The 18,220-nt window shown below is 36.5% G+C and overlaps 1 protein-coding gene across 1 annotated transcript in view; it reads right to left on the bottom strand.

Annotated features, from left to right (window-relative positions):
* LOC106132958 (O-acyltransferase like protein) overlaps positions 1-12,085 on the bottom strand; it is a 58,130-nt gene extending 46,045 nt beyond the window's left edge. The window contains exon 1 of the mRNA XM_060954450.1: positions 11,311-12,085. Coding sequence (XP_060810433.1) covers positions 11,311-11,962 — 652 coding nt within the window. The 5' untranslated portion in view covers positions 11,963-12,085. The remainder of the gene's footprint in view (positions 1-11,310) is intronic.
* Positions 12,086-18,220: the final 6,135 nt, after the last annotated feature.

The raw sequence follows: 18,220 nt of genomic DNA, 5'->3' as shown, positions 1-18,220 counted from the left end.
AGCTGACACATTGCAATGCCTGTCATTTATCGTAATCATTACATTACATACATACATATGGTCACGTCTATATCCCTTGCGGGGTAGACAAAGCCAACAGTCTTGAAAAGACTGAATGGCCACGTTCAGCTTTTTGGCTTAATGATAGAACTGAGATTCAAATAGTGACAGGTTGCTAGCCCATCGCCTAAAAGAGGAATTCTAAGTTTATAAACCTATCCCTTAGTCGCCTTTTACGACATCCATGGGAAAGAGATGGAGTGGTCCTATTCTTTTTTGTAATGGTGCCGGGGACCACACGGCACCATTCATTTATTCATTACATTATCTTATTCAATTAGGTTCTAACTACCCCGTAGTGGATAGAAACGTTAATTATAAGTGTGTATAATTTTCGTTGATTTTGTGCCTCATTTGTACGGCGGATATAAAAATCATTTAATCTCATTAAATGCTCTTGGCACAGATAATACTCTAAGCGCAGTAGGAAGTGCCTATGTCGAGCAATTTAACTAATTACATTATACTCTTTAAAATTTTTAATACGTTTATTGTAACCTCCATAAACTTCATCCACATTCAACTATTCACGCAAGCTCGTAGACTTTGGACACTCACTCTTCATTTGAACTTTCACTAGAATATATCTTATTTTGATCAAGGCATGATCGCCTGCGCCTTCCCATTTCTATGTCCTTATTCATATGCCTGGCGTGTAGATAATTATATTTGATTTGTTAATCTATTTACATTCGAATCATGGTCTCAGTTTAAATAAATAATATTGTACATACATACATGTAATAAAGCCGTGTGGTTCCCGGCACCAATACAAAAAAGAATAGTACCACTCCATCTCTTTCCCATGAAGGTAAAAGGCGACTAAGGCTAGGCTTACAAACTTGGGATTCTTTTTAGGCGATGGGCTAGCAACCAGTCACTATTTGAATATCTATTTCATCATTAAGCCAAATAGCTGAACGTGGCCATTCGGTCTTTTCAAGACTGTTGGCTCTGTCTACCCCGCACGGGCCATAGACGTGACCATATGCAATATGCATGCATGTACATACATGTAATCACGGCGCGGGGCAGACAGGGCCAACGGTCTTGAAAAGACTGATAGACTGAAAGAAGAATCCCAAGTTTATGAGCGTATCCCTTAGTCGCCTTTTACGACATCCATGGGAAAGAGATAGAATGGTCCGTTTCTTTTTTTTCATTGGTGGTGGTATTTTTTTTTTATAATGTTGTGTCCGAGAATAATAAATGTTGAAGTCAAACTTCCACGTAGATTAATTGCAATATTTAACTATTGACTGAGCAGGTTTTTGTAGAAAAGGGCACGTGGGGTCATTCCAAGGGCCATGGCATGCCCTTTCACCATAATCCTTGGCACGTGCCAATGTCGCCTTAACGAAATGATTTCTCCACTATTTTGAATAATTCAGTTTTTGTGAAATTCACAGTTTGAAAATGACAAGTATTGATTCATATTTTTAATTTTTATTGGTTGGTTTTGAAATTATTATTTACATAATACTAGTTACATACATACATAAAATCACTCTTTTTTCCTGGAGTACCCCTCCAGGAAATAAGAGTGATTTTATGGCAGAACTACGTTTTTCCATTTGCCACACATCTCATACTTCTTTCGATTTATCTACATTCATAAATCTCTTCATGCAACCTCGGCGGTTTGGGGTACGTACTCTTGACCCTGACCTTTTACCAGGACGTCTATCACTTGATCAAGGTACGTTCGTCTAGGCCTTCCCATTCGAGCCAACAACGAAAATTTATAGCGAATAACCGATATTATACTCATACACATACATACACTTGAAAAGACTGAATGACCACGTTCAGCTATTTGGCTTAATGATATACGCGTTATTGAGATTAAAATAGTGACAGGTTGCTAGCCCGTCGGCTTAAAAAGAATCTCAAGTTTGTAAGCCTATCCCTTAGTCGCCTTTTACGACATCCATGGGAAAGAGATGGAGTGGTCCTATTCTTTTTTGTATTGGCGCCGGGAACCACACGGCACCAATACAAAAAACACACATATTGTACCTACTCAGTCGCAATTTATATGCAATTCGCAAAACATCGTATAAGGGCTTCCTTCAAGTATAAATCTTTTTATAATTGATCGAAGTATAAGGGAGACATTCATATTTTGAAATATGTGTGTATTTTCTAGTCCACATTTCTATTCTAATTTGGTAAAATTGTGGAGTTGACGTTCTTATTGAAGAAAATGCTGCAATACAGTTTGTTACCGCTTCTTCTGCACTGATGCTTTGGAAGCGGCGGTGAACTAAGTTTTAATTAATTTATTTGACGTCAACCAATGTTGTGAAACCAAAAGATATGACAATTATTAAGTGACTATTAAAAATGAATTTGAAAATAGCACACTCTCGAAAGGATATAATAAAATCTTAGAAATAAATACTGATCTAAAAATACATACATACATATGATCACGTCTACATCCCTAGCGGGGTAGACAGAGCCACCAGTCTTGAAAAGGCTGATAGGCCACGCTCAGCTGTTTGGCTTAGTGATAGAATTGAGATTCAAATAGTGACAGGTTGCTAGCCCATCGCCTAAAAGAGGAATCCCAAGTTTGTAAGCCTATCCCTTAGTCGCCTTTTACGACATCCGTGGGAAAGAGATGGAGTGGTCCTATTTTTTTGTAATGGTGCCGGGAACCACACGGCACATGATCACATGGCACATGATCTAAAATAGAAGTATTTAATCCAGAGAAAGTAATGTACGTTAGCCGTGTCGCAATGGGAAGGGAAAGTGACCGTAATCCTTATAAGGTTGGTACTTGACACGTCCTGTATCTACACCAGTAGATAAAGGTACTGACTTTATTTCTCCCGTCCACATTCTATTCTAAGTATAATTTAATATTGTGAAGTTGACGTTGTTGAAGAAAATGCTGCAGTGCAGTTTGTTACCGCTTCTTCTGCACTGACGCCTTGGAAGCGGCAGTAAACTTAGTTTTTAAGTAATTTATTTGACGTCAACCAATGTTGTTAAACCATACTAATATAATATAATAATGAATAAAAATTTTTAATTTTGAATTTTTTGAATTTTAGAATAGAATAGATTTATTTTCAAAATTGGATACAAGGTATCACTTATTGACGTCACATCACTCAAATCTAATTATAACTACTGCCGCTTCCAATTCCTACAACTTAAAGATATTGGTGAGTAAGGAGTTGAATAATAGAGTTGAGAACACTATTCTAAAATTGTTGTGTGACGTGTGAGATTGTGTGTTCCCGGCAGTGCCGTGTGTAATAAAAAAAAAAGAATTAGACCACTCCATCTCCTTCTCATGGATGTCGTTATAGGCGACTTAGGGATAGGCTTATACTCGTAAACTTGGGATTCTCCTTTTAGGCGATTGGTTAGAAACCTGTCAATATTTAAATTCCAATTCTATCATAAAGCCATACAGCTGAACGTGGCCGTTCAGTCTTATCAAGACTGTTGGCTCTGTCTACCCCGCAAGGGATATAGACGTGATTATATGTATGTATGTATGAGTTAATTTTAAGATTTAAGCGGAAGTGGCGGCTGTATTCGCCCTGTAAATAAACACGGTTCAACTAGTGTTTGAAAATATCACGCAACCTCTTTGAAATAAGCAACAGATTGAAATAGGTTAGAACTGGCCACCTATAAAAAAATATATTATAAAAAGAAAGAGAATGACGCGGGAACTTCCTTTTTTTAAATATATCTTAGTACAAATGTTTTAAGTTAATATTAATTTTGTAATTTATATAACACATTAAATGTCAATGAGTACAAATAAGTGCAGTGATTATTAAGAATAAGACGCAGTTTTACTTCACAGAACATTATCTTTCTTTACAAGTTTCAGTAAAGTGGATAAATAAATGCATGCATCATCAATTTAACAACTAGAAAGTCTAACAACAAAACATTTAACAATATTAGTTTACATGTCACGGTTTAAGATGACATGTCGTTAAGCTGAAGACGGCTTACTTCACAAAGACTCGCGTAGAAAGAGAGTACGCGTTTTGTATTTAAATCACAAGACATAATCTCCTTGACAAATTGGTCGAAGGCAAATTAGCACCGGATTATCCCTTGCGGGATAGACAGAGCCAACATTCTTGGAAAAACTGATAGGCCACGTTCAGCTGTTTGGGTAAATTATGAAATTGAGATTCAAACAGTGACAGGTTGCTAGCCCATCGCCTGAAAGAGGAATCCCAAGTTTATATAAGCCTTTTACCTTAGTCGCTTTTTACGAGATGAAGTGGTTCTATTCTTTTTTTTTATTTGTGGCGGGAACCACACGCACTGCCGGGAACCATACGGTAAAGTTCTTTATGTGGTAAATGGGTACTTAGACTTACTGGACGTACTGGTAACTTGACTGAATTAACGGTCTTTTTTGTTAATTTATACTAATATTATAAAGCTGAAGAGTTGTTTGTTTGAACGCGCTAATTTCAGAACTACTGTTTTGAATTTAAAAATTATTTTTGTGTTGAATAGACCATTTATCGAGGAAGGCTTAAGGCCATATAACATCCCGCTGCAACTTTTGGGAGCGAAGAAATAATGGAAAATGTGAAAAAAAACGGGGAAAATTATTCATCCTTGAGGCCTAAAACCTTCCTCGATAAATGGTGTATTTAAGACAAAAAGAATTTTTCAATTATTTTTGTCTTGAATTTTAGTACAGATATTATAAATATTTATTTGACGATGTATTCGTATTTAATTTAAGAGATTCAGATTTAAGAGATCTATATTTGTAAATTAACGTCCGGTGAAAATGCTGCAGTGTAGTTTGTTCCGCCACTTCTTCTACACATGCGCTTTGGAAGCGGTAGTAGATATAATTAGATTAAGTGATGTGACGTCAATAAGTGATACCTTGTATCCAATTTTGAAAATAAATCTTTTCTATACTATTCTTTTGTTTCAAATTGATAGTATACAACAAATAACACATGAAACTTGTAAAATAACTATTTGATATATTAAATAAATATTGGGCAGGAAACAATGTATAATTTTTTAGTTATTTGATTGTTTCTTGGTAATTTAAAAATAACGAAACGCCGGAAATCACGATTCAAATATTACGACAATTAAATATTGGTCAAAAAAAAATATGTTTACGACATCCTTCTTTTTGTAACCTTATATTTACTATGTTTTTAAATATTTACTTTTTATTTCATAAAATTGTACGAAGATGTGAGTTTCTATCAAAACTTGATGTAAAAATGTCTGAAAAATACACAGCTTTGGAAATTATACAAAACAAAAATGTGGTAAATAAATAATAATGATTCAATGTTTTTGCCTTTCGCAGTGGAAACGGTGGGACCTTGGGGCTTTGATGCTGCAAAATTATTTTTAAGCATAACAACGCGCCGTGTGGTTCCCGGCACCAATACAAAAAAAAATAGGACCACTCTATCTCATCTCCATCATTTCCCATGGATGTCGAAAAAGGTGACTAAAAGATACGCTTACAAACTTGGGATTCTTAAGGCGACGGGCTAGCAACCTGTCACTTTATATGAATCTCAATTCTATCATTAAACCAAACAGCTGAACTCTGTCTACCCCGCAAGGGATATAGAAGTGATCATATGTATGTATGCAATATAAACGTGATTATATTCCTTGCGGGGTAGATGTGTTGTGGATTATTTTTAATTAGTAACCATTTCTCTATGACTCATTGTTTTCCTTTGTGAACAGCACTCTTGACCCGAACACCTCTTGGACCTGGTTACATAACTCCTGTCGAAATCTGTTGGGCAACTCTTAGAAAACGCTGAAGGTCACTCGGCAATGTTATGTGGGTTTGTCCGGTTGTTATACCGTATAAACACTGTCACCGCAATGAATGTATCTTTTGAAATGTTTAATGAACGGAGTTTAAATATTTTTGGGTGCAACAACTAGTAGTTGTAACATACATACATATATATAGTCACGTCTATATCCCTTGCTGGGTAGACAGAGCCAACAGTGTTGAAAAGACTGAAAGGCCACGTTCAGCTTGAAGTTCAGTTGTAACTTTGTACTATTTGCTTGTTATTATGTCAATTTCTATGCAATAAAGATATAACATACAAACAAACTATATCACGTGATTATCCTTTAGAAGGAAGGTTGATCAAATTGTAATAAGTAGTGAAAGTCGCGTTAACCGTTAAAAAAAGAAGGCAACATTTTTATTGGTACATACATGCAAACATATAATCACGTCTTTATCTCTCGCGGGGTAGACAGAGCCTTGAACTGTTTGAAAAGACTGAAACTGGCGACGTTCAGCTGTAATGCCAAGTGATAGAAATGAAATTCAAATAGTGACAGGTTGCTAGCCCATGGCCTACAAGAAGAATACGAAGTTTATTAGCCTTTCCCCTAGTCACATTTTACTACATCCACAGGTAAGAGATTGAGTGGTCCTATTTTATTATAGTGCCGAGAACCATATTATTTTGGTAAAAAAATCTAAGGTGTCATATATACATATTGTGACGTCTATATCCCTTGTGGGGTAGACAGAGCCAACAGGTCCGAAAAGACTCTTCGGCCACGTCAAAGGTGTCAATGGCTCGTAATATTAGATATTTACTTAGAAACGTTTCATAGCATTTGACATTCGGCTAGGGCGCACATCTACTAGCTGGTATCAAAAGTAGTGGATCACGCGCTTTTAATGTATTTTATTATCATCTTTTATAACTGAATGTTATATAACTTTATGCTTATAGCAAAGTTTGCTGTTAGTATTATCATATAGGTAACTAATTTAATAGCACTGACGTAGATAATAGGTTTATTTAAGTTGAATATAAATAACCTACGCTTCCTCATATTATCAACGGTCTTAACACTACTAAAAAGAAGGATGTCATAATTTCGGCGTATCCGATTCATGAAAAACAAAGAAAAAATTTAGGTAGAGGTATTTTTCCATTTTTCTTATGATTCAATATCATAAAAAAAAAGAATAAATAAGAGATTAAATATGCAAAAATATAGAGGAAATATCAATAAAACGAAATATCCTCCGTTCTCGAGACATACATATTTGTCAAATCATCCGAACGAACAAAAAAGCCTGTTCTAAGTGAATCTATAACTAAATCAACAGATACTTCATTTGCCGTGATCCGACAATCAATATTTGAATTGCTGTTCAAACGGACAGGCATGACATAACGCCGTAACTATGATGTAAATAAATATAAATAAATATATACGGGACAAATTACACTGATTGAGTTAGCCTCGAAGTAAGTTCGAGACTTGTGTTACGAGATACTAACTCAACGATACTATATTTTATAATAAATACTTATATAGATAAACATCCAAGACCCAGGCCAATCGGAGAAAGTTCGTTTCTCATCATGCCCTGGCCGGGATTCGAACCCGGGACCCCTGGTGTCACAGACAAGCGCGCTACCGCTGCGCCACAGAGGCCGTCAAAATGTGGTATGATCAAATGTATAGTCGCCTGCGGGGAGAGATGACATGACTCTTTGTTTATTTATACATACATATAATCACGTCTATATCCCTTGCGGGGTAGATAGAGCCAATAGTCTAAAAAAGACTGATTGCCACGCTCAGCTGTTTGGCTTGATGATAGAATTGACATTCAAATAGTGATAGGTTGCTAGCCCGTCGCCTATAAGAAGAATCCCAAGTTTTTATGTGTATCCCTTAGTCGCCTTTTACGACATCCATGGGAAAGAAATGGAGAGGTCCTACAAATTTTTTTTTCATTAGTGCCGGGAACCACACGGCACATTTTACTTTTATTTATTTATTTAAACCTTAATTGCGCAAAAAAGTAATGTGCATGTGTAAAGAATTTACTTCGAGGCTAACAATATGTGTCATTTGTCCTGTAGGTATATATTTATATTTATTTTAGACGATAAATATCCAGTACCCGAGCCAATCGGATAAAGTTCTTTTTCCATCATGACCGGATCGACCCCCGGAACCTTTTGGTTCAGTAGCAAGAATAACTTAAAACTACTCGACTTGAACCACATGGAACAGAGTGCCATTAAAATTAGACGATAGAAATAGAACGGTATTATATAGAAGGTAGCCTTTTTTCTACACCAGTCACCTTTAAAAAACAACTTTAGTACTTTCATGGGACACAAAAACGTCTAACAAACGTACGAATTTACAGCTGTTGAAATAAATTCTGCCTTTTTCTATACCTATATATTCTGTGTGCATTGTATTGTGTTTAGACATTTATTTTGTCTTGCTCTGCGCCGACGCCGACCTCCTGTTTGGTTTCCTTCCACCCAAAGGTTGACTGGAAGAGATTGCATTAGCGAAAGTCCGCCTTTGTGCCATCTCTGTCTGTTTTGTATGTTTTACTCTTATGGTGCAATAAAGAGTTTTATCTATCTATCTATCTAGCTGTTAGTTCAATTTGTATGTTACAGCAAATATTATTTTTTTATTAAGATTTTTTAAATTTTTGTTCAGGAAATTCACATACATACATACCTACTCGTATATATATATATATATCATCACGTCTATATCTTTTTAGGGATAGAGCCAATAATCTTGAAAATACCGAAAGGCCACGTTCAGCTTTATAATGGAATTGAGATTAAGAATAGGTACTACAAGAAGAATCCCAAGTTTATTAAACTATCTCTTAGTAGCCTTTTACAACATCCATGGGAAAGATATGGAGGTGTCCTTTCCTTTAGTGCCGGGAACCACACGGCACGGCACACGGCTCAGGCAATTTGGCTGGTGCTAAAAGTCATTCTGTCGTCGGTGGATATTTAGATCGTAAGCCAGTAGAAATAAGGTTAGTTTAACGTTAGTCCATTTTAGCTATGACTAATTGACTCTTTCTTTGTATTGAAACTTACTTAGTCATTGTTAATACTACTAATCAGAGACGTTCTAGCAAAAGGTCAGGTAAGAGTACCCGAAACCGACGAGCTTGCATGAGGAGAGAGAGTTATGAATGTAAATGAAGCGAAGGAAGTGTGCAGGGATCTTGGCAAGTGGAAAGATATGGTCTCTGCCTACCCCTCCGGGAAAGAGGCGTGATTTATGTATGTATGTATGTAATACTATTAAGAGAAGAAGGTCTTTCAGATATCTTAATATTTCGTCAGATTTGTGAACTTCGTACGCGTTGACTAATTTAGGATTCTTGTGTAATGAGTGAGATCAAATATTTGTTTAACATCAACTACTAGGAATTTAAATGAAAATGACACCTACGTATAATCACGTCTTTATCCCATAATGGGTAGACAGAGCCAATCGTCTCGAAAAGACTGGAAGGCCACGTTCAGTTGTAAGGCTTTTTGATGGAATCGAGATCAAATAGTGACAGGTCCATCCCTTGGTCGTCTTTAACGACATCCATGGAAAAGTGATGGAGTGGTCGTATTCTTTTTTATATTGGTGCCGGTGAACACACTGTATAGTATATTTGTATTCAAACAAAAAAAAATGTAAGTGCGTAACTTCAAGAATAGAGTTACTGGAACCTGCGCCTGTTTCGACATTGAGCTTCATTTTAATAGTTTTATTAATTTAAGAACCTTTGTATAATTATCGTTATAAATATTATTAACGGAAACATAAAAAGTTACTTGCTGTTATTGTGATAACTTTTCATATAACAGATTGCCAGAAATAAACAGTGAATGCTGTAATAAAAGAGTATAATAAGTCTTATGCAAGCGTTCGACATAACCTAATCACCAAAAATTATACATTTAGAAGTCTACTAAAGCATTCAATTATAAATTTTTGTATCAGTTATAATCATTATGTCATAACGATCGGTTTTTTGTTCGAATTCTTCATATATATTCATTTGTTTTGTAATTTTGGAAAAAAATGCATAGAAGTAGTTTGTTGAGTCATTGTTTTTTTTTTGTTCTTTTTACTGTAAAGCTGTAAAGAATAAATAAGTTTCAGTCATATGTTTCAGAAAAAAAAAACATTAAATGCATAAAATACTTGGGTACGTGAATAGAATTTTAAAGTATAAAATTTTAGCCACTACAAGTTGACAGTAGTTATACAATTATCCTTATAAAATGAACAAGAAAAAGTATAAACTAAGTAAAAAAATAAAACGTTGACTGGTACATAATGCTTCTAGCATTAAGTCCGGCAATTGTGCTATCTATACCTACATTTGTATTTTATATAATAAAGTTTATATAAATAAAATTTTAATTGAGAAATTCAAGTTGTATAGTAAACAAATTCTTTCGGTCTTACACGGCCGTGTCTGACCCAGATACGTGGGTTTTTCGGCTAACATTATTATGCAACCGTCTGTTACGAAGACCGCCCGTGGGGCAGATAACAAAAAGTAAAAATCTACCGGATGGAACCATCTTTTTTTTCGAGACGAGCCCAAATCCCACCTGTTTGAGACGGTAAAGTACGCGATGTTTATCTTAGAAAAAGTGTTGCAACATTCGGTTGTATAAGTATTAAATATTTTTATTTATTTATATGTTTAAGTTTTGATTAGTTTTTCCTTGATATATAAGGAAAAACAAATCAAAACTTAAACTAAAGAGAAATTCAGTACACGGGCACTACTTATTTCTAGGGAAATTCCTTCCAGCAGGCCCACGACAGGCAAGTGTAAAGAAAGGCATTGGCTTGTGTACATAATTAATAAGATGTAAACATACTGATATTAATAAACCTAAACATATTATCATAAAATAATCAAATACCAAATAAATAAACATGAACAACTATAATATAAATGAATAGTGGACGCGTCACGACGACAACGACAGGTAGTGTTCTCTCACTCCCCTCTTAAAACCTCGTATAAAATACTAGCTGTGCCCGCGACTTCGTCCGTGTGGAAAAGTTATTTTGGGCATCATTGAAGCCCTCAAGAATGAATAATTTCCCCCGTTTTTTTCACATTTTCCATTATTTCTTCGCTCCTTATAGTTGCAGCGTGATGTTACGAATATATAGCCTAAAGCCTTCCTCGATAACTGGTCTATTCAACACAAAAATAATTTTTCAATACGAACCAGTAGTGTCTGAGATGACCGCGTTCAAACAAACAAACAAACTCTTCAGCTTTATAATATTATAAGTTAGGATATACGTTTCCACGTTGCGGGAATTGTGCCAACACTGACCACGACTTTCGTAATTGTTCCAAAGACCGCAGTGAGTCATGCATCAGTCATTTAATTTGAAACTTACTTTTTAATGCCCACAGTTTCCGCTCCTGCAGTCCTTCGACGTACTCCTGCATATCCAGGCGGCAGTCGCCGTCCACCAATCGCTGAAGATCTCCCCACTGCTGCACCAGGATATCAGCATCGAAAACCCTCAGCATATTCTCGATTCCTATCAAATTACTCGAACTATTATTCTCCTTTCTCAACACTAGTTTCGATTCGTTCAATGTGTCCCTGATTGAGTCGCTAAGCTTGTTGAAGATATCTCTATTCGGTCTCGAAGTAGTCTTCTCGGGTAGTTTAGTCGTTTTAACGATGTGTTGAACGTTGTGCGAAGTTTCTGTACTGGATGCTTTTTTCTCCGGCTCAACATTGTCGAAGGCTTCGGCGAAGGATAGACCGTCCTCATCAGCGAATACTCCGAATGAGTCCTCTTCAGACGGAGGATCTGTTTTGGTTCTGCTCGGTATAATCAAGGAGCCGATCAGGTCAGCCGTCAGCGGACTCTCATCGTCCACTCCACCTTTGGCTGACGCCTTTTTAATATTCTGAAAAGCATCTATCAAAGCGCTTCGTAACTTTTCCTCCCGCGCGCTCTCTTTCCCACTAGAGGGCAATTCCGCGCAATATCCAATAACGACCGCACACAAAACTATCAACACTAAACGGGCCATATTCGAATTTGAAAAAAAAACAAATATATTTTTTAAAGACACCCACGCATTGTAACACTTCGTTCGGAATTTAAATTTGGCGCGCTTCGATCGATGTCTCAAAGGTGCGCGCGCGGCGTCATAGTCGATGTGCGACTGGCTGCGGCGGCTTGGGGCGGAGGCTGTGACATAACGTGGTTACGAAGCACGCCACTTTCACTGTCGGCACCTGACGCGGCGCTGCGCGTGCGCCATCCTTGTAGGGCGCGATGTACGGGCCACTTATCTCAACAGAGTTGCCCGTCACCTCATATTCTGATAGCATTATCAAATACCCATCTAATAATTAAGTTTGCATTCATTCATATTTTGAAACTATAAAAACTTCTTTCTTCTTATTCTGACTATTGACTCATACTCTATAAGGGATGAAGACGGGATATGAGTACATACTCAAGTAATTAAATTTATACCTGAGTAATTATTACCCTACCAAGAAGTCCAAACTTAAATAATATTATAAAGAAACGATTCCATAGTTAGACAATATATTTATTATTGCGTTGTCTTACTATTGCCAAATATCGAGTTGTATTTTCGTTTAATGATATTGAAGTTCAATATTACATTTGTAATATTGAATCAGACATCACGCCCCTACCATGTTTTTTTTTCAAAATCTCAAACACGACCGTAGGCTTCTTAGAATTAGTTATACAATCGCATTTGTATAATAAGTGTCTAATTTATGTGACGTGTAGGTAAGACGTGCTGTTGTGAAGAGGTCATTAGTTTAATACACATTCATATACATATTTTAATGAAGACAATGTGCATTCGTCCACGATTTAGATTTAAGCGATCTACATTTGTAAATTGACGTCCGGTGAAAATGCTGTAGTGTAGTTTGTTCGGCCGCTTCTTCTACACATGCGCTTCGGAAGCGGTAGTAGATATAATTAGATTTAAGTGATGTGACGTCAATATATGATACCTTGTATCCAATTTTGAATAAAAATCTATTCTTTTCTATTTTCAATATAACTTAAACTTCAACATTCAACCATGATCCAATATGCTTAAGGTTCCCTGCAAAGGGTGCAGAGGTCAAATGCGCCTTCGTGTTCAAACTATATTTGTTTTCTTCTGTGAAGACCTAAAATTGGCTGTAAAAATGTTTATTTTATAAAGCTTTGACTGAAAAATGTCCGTTGATCATCCAGATGTATATCTATGTAGCGAGAGCGATGATTCACTCGAAGATCTTCCGCCAGGCTAGGTGTGATGCCTGGGGAACCGCACGCCAGACGATAATGAGTCGGAAATTATATTTATGCTCCAATCCGAGAAATTTTTGTTTGCGCGATTTAGATTCTTCGCTGCTATTGGCTGAGCGCATAATTTTCTTCGCTACGATTGAAATTTGATGTGTAACAGCCGTGGTGTCGCCACATTATACATCAAACATATCTCAAGAGAGATAAATGTCCGGAAGGCAATGACTGTATGAACTAACCCAAATCTTTGAATTCTAAATTTGAAATCAAACAGCTGATTTCCCAAAATCATCGCACCCGCATGTGGATGAAGCGAAGGAAGTATGCAGAAATCGTGGCAAGTGGAAAGATAAGAAGAAGAAGTCTCTGCCTACCCCTCCGGGAAAGAGGCGTGATTTTATGTATGTATGTATGTACGTACATACATACGGTCACACCAAACAGCTGGGTTGCTATGAATACATGCGCATACGCAAGTAAACCTTTCTTACACCACAGCAGTTGCCCAACCCCAGAAGTATGCAAGTAGCCAACATAAGTGATACCTTACTGTGAAAACAATTTGGATAAGTGGTCTAATCATATCGTCGACGCCTCAACATTTCGACGAAACGTCGACGTAAATAAAATGCTATCATATTTGAACCGTGCCGTGTGGTTCCCGGCACCAATAGAAAAAGAATTGGACCACTCCATCTCATTACCATGGATGTCGTAACGTGACTAAGGGATAGGCTTATAAACTTGGGATTCTTCTTTTAGGCGACGGGCTAGCATCCTGTCACTATTTGAATCTCAATTCTATCATTAAGCAAAATAGTTGAACGTGGCCTATCAGTTTTTTCAAGACTGTTAGCTCTGTATACCCCACAAGGGATATAGACGTGACCATATGTATGTATGTAATTATATTAACAGCTGATCAAAACAGTTGACAGTCATAATTAATTACATAAAAGAGAATTTGTTACCGGATATAGTACCTTGGCTGACGACAACAAGGCTGTATCAGTGACCCAGATTTAATGTGATTGTTGACTTACAAGGATTTGTTTATTTTTAACCCCCAACGCAAAAAGAGCAGCGTGTCAACCAGATAACAGAAGAATTGTTAATATGTACGGCGGCCAAGCCATTAATTAATTGGTTAATTGCGAAAGTGACGAAATACAGCATGAGACAAGTAGAAGATGTTGTCTAGTTAAGCCAAGAGACGTGATAATACATACATACATAAAATCACGCCTCTTTCCCGGAGGGGTAGGCAGAGACTACCTCATTCCACTTGCCACGTTCTCTGCATACCTCCTTCGCTTCATCCACATTCATTACTCTCAAGACGTGATAATAATGCGACGTATTGAGATAATTCCGAAATTCGTAAAATGACGAGCTGTCAACTAAACCATTTTGGCGCTATGATTGTATACTTGTCTATATAGTTCTTTTAAATTCGTTCCCCGGTAAGTACCCAACGAAAAATATTAATCGATCTTCTTAAATAGGCCACGTTCAGCTATATGGCTTAGTTATAGAATTGAGATTCAAATAGTGACAGGTTGCTAGCCCATCGCCTAAAAAAACATCTCGAATTTGTAAGCCTATCCCTTAGTCGCCTTTTACAACATCCTTGGGCACGAGATGGAGTGGTCTTATTGTTTTTTGTATTGGTGCCGGGAACCACACGGCACATATATACCTACCTAATAATTTATTTTACCTGCCTAAGGAACTAGCATCAACCATTATCACGTACAAGGTAAGGACAGTGATACTTAGTATCACATAATATTAATTACTGTACGTAACAGCTTTCTCTAGTACCTGTTCCGCCGGAACAAGTATCGTGACGTCATCAGGTCACAGTTCACGTTATAAAATTGTGGAGTGGAGAAGTGGCTGAAGTGTCCGACTTGTTGGCGCGAAGTCGTCGAGTTCAAATCTATGAATCAATAATTCATTTCTGAGTTTAGTACGAGTGCATTAGTTGAGTGCTAAAGATGATTTCAGTAAATCTATATACTAATATACTAATTTTATAAAGCTGAAGAGCTTGTTTGTTTGTTTGAACGCGCTAATCTCAGGAACTACTGGTTATATTTGAAAAAATATTTTTGCGTTAAATAGACCATTTATCGAGGAAGGCTTTAGGCCATATAACATCACGCTGCAACTATAAGGAGCAAAGAAATAATGGAAATTGTGAAAAAAAAACGGGGAAAATTATGCATCCTTGAGGGTTTTAATGATGCCCAAAATAACTATTCCAAGCGGACGAAGTCGCGGGCACAGCTAGTGGAAACATATGCAGAACTCTGGAACTTAGTACTGTATTTGGGATGAGGTCTGCTGTAATTAGACACAGGGTTATTGCAGAAACGCGTTAATCCACCATCAAGGTGGCATCAAGATAAAGAATTAAGAGACAGAATGACAATTATAAAGGCATAGTTGTCATACTTTCAAATTTGTAATATGTTTGCTGTACGGATACCAAAATCATCTTGAAAAACCCTGTCATTTACATGATCCAATCTAACTAATCCTATCATAAAGCCAAATAGCTGAATGTGGCCATTCGGTCTTTTCAGGACTCGTTGGCTCTGTCTATCCCGCAAGGATATAGACGTGACCGTATGTATGTACGTCCAATCTAACAAAAGCGTCCGTACCCGTCACATCCTCACCTGTTTGAAGACGCAGCCATTACGAATAAAGCCTGATCTCCCAAATTTGATTCAGAGAAGGCTAGCCCGAGTTTTGCCTCCGACCATTGTGATTATTCAGAAATACATGGAAAAACTTTAATAACATGAACGATCTTTCTGTATGTAAGTGCAAGAGTTATGTAATCAGCTTTGCTCTTTGCGATAGCTGTGTAAATGTCCTGTAATTAAGTTGTTAAGAAAGGAGACGGCGGTTTACATTTTGAACAAAGTCGCTCTCAAATAGCTGAGTCATTTCATAAAGTTTAATTTACTGAAGAGCCAATGTTCGAAGGACCGTAGCAGAGAGAGTAACTCGGGACAAGCAAAGATGAGAGAGAGATTGAACACATTTTTATAAAAAAAATTATAAAGTTTTTGTTACTTTATCATTGAAATGATTTTTATTTTATTTTATTACAAAGACACACAAATAGATAATCAAAAACAAGGAAACAAATGATTTACTAGAGTGTACACTGAAAACCCTAATTAATACAATGAATTGCGCATACTATAATAAATACATCTCTGTCTAAACAAAGTATTTTATTCAATAAAACTACCTGTGTATTCAATAAATGTACCGGGTGGGGGTATATTCGGCTCGACCGCCACCAAAGGGAAGATCTTATTGTTATTGGTTGTATATATGCTCCAATTCGCGAAATCTTTGCTTGCGCGATTTAGGTTTTTCGCTGTTTTTAACTGATAGCGTCGCGTTATGTTTTTTTTTTTTTGTGACTTGTGGCGTAGACATTTTGCCACAATTTACATGTAGTGCAGTGGTAAATAAGCATCTTTTAAACTGATAAAAATCACAAATACAAATATAAAGCTGACCGTCACGATGCCTCAGTTCGTCGTATTGTCTGCACATTTTTATAATTACCGTCGACGTCTTATTTCTTTCTACAAACATCGGGGCGGAAAATTGTTATTTATGCGCGGGAAATTGTTATTGTTTTTTTTTAAATCCCCTCAGAAGTAAAGCTCGGGGCAAAAGAAGTAACTCTGGTCTATTTATTTATCATCATATAACTCGTTATGAAATGTGATGGAAATTTTTTATGAGAGCTATACCGCACCTTTCTTTTTCAAATGCATCTGATGTTATCTAACATACAAACGGTAACAAAATGGCTATTGATTTCATGGGAACACGGTGAAGTCAACACGGAGAAGGATTTATAGAGAGACACAGTTTGAATTAAATCTTTTAATATCTAAATTTCGGCACTATTTTTAAAATATATTTTTTATTGGTATTTAAAATGTAGTTCTTTTGTAAATATAAAAGCTAGTATTTAAAAAAAAAATGTGTTTTGGGTGCCGTGTGGTTCCCGGCACCAATAATAATAAATAGACCAAGTAAAAGGCGACTCTTCTTTAAGGCGATGGCCAGTAGATAGTGACAGATTACAATGTCATTATTTAAATCTTAATTATATCATTAAGCCAAACAGGTGAGCGTGACCTATCGATGAACATTGCCTATCAGTCTTTCAAGACTGTTGGCTCTGTCTACCCCGCAAGGGATAAAGACGTGATTATATTTAATAAATGCGATAGTTTGTAAGAATGTGTGTGGATACATTATGTTGCTTGTTTTTCCTTCACACAAAAACTTCTAATCAGATTTTCATGAAACTTTGCAGTAATAATGACACTGGAAATACATAAGTTAAATTAAATTGAACATTTAGGATAGATAAAGTCACGGGCCAATATCTAGTTATTTACATGAGTAATTGAGTAAGGACGTAGCATACATACATATGGTCACGTGTATATCCCTTGCGGGGTAGACAGAGCCAACAGTCTTGAAAAGACTGAATGGCCACGTAAGTAAGGACGTAGCTTTGTCTCTGTCTAGTGTGTCATCTGTAATCTTAATGCTGCTCCGGTTTCATTACTCTCATATTTAAGAAGATATTCACACGTTTTCTTTCATTGTTCGTCTTTACCATGTGAAAAGTCATAATTCTTATTCATTCGTATGAATAAAAAGAGGAAGACAAAAACATCGAGTGAAAGCGAATTAAATCCTACTCCATAATAAGTATTTATCTAGTATTCACATGTTTAATAGGAGTTTTTCAATTCGACTGTATGTATTGTTACGTTTTATATTATACTAGTTGTGCCCGCGACTTCGTTCGCGTGGAATAGTTATTTTGGGCATCATTGAAGCCCTCAAGGATGATTAATTCCCCGTTTTTTTCACATATTCCATTATTTCTTTGCTCCTTATAGTTGCAGCGTGATGTTATATAGCCTAAAGCCTTCCTCGATAA

The sequence above is a fragment of the Amyelois transitella genome, chromosome 4 (genome assembly GCF_032362555.1).
Source record: "Amyelois transitella isolate CPQ chromosome 4, ilAmyTran1.1, whole genome shotgun sequence".
Classification (NCBI taxonomy): Eukaryota; Metazoa; Arthropoda; class Insecta; order Lepidoptera; family Pyralidae; genus Amyelois; species Amyelois transitella.
The sequence above is the reverse complement of the archived record's forward strand: the minus strand, read 5'-3'. Positions and strand labels throughout refer to the sequence as shown.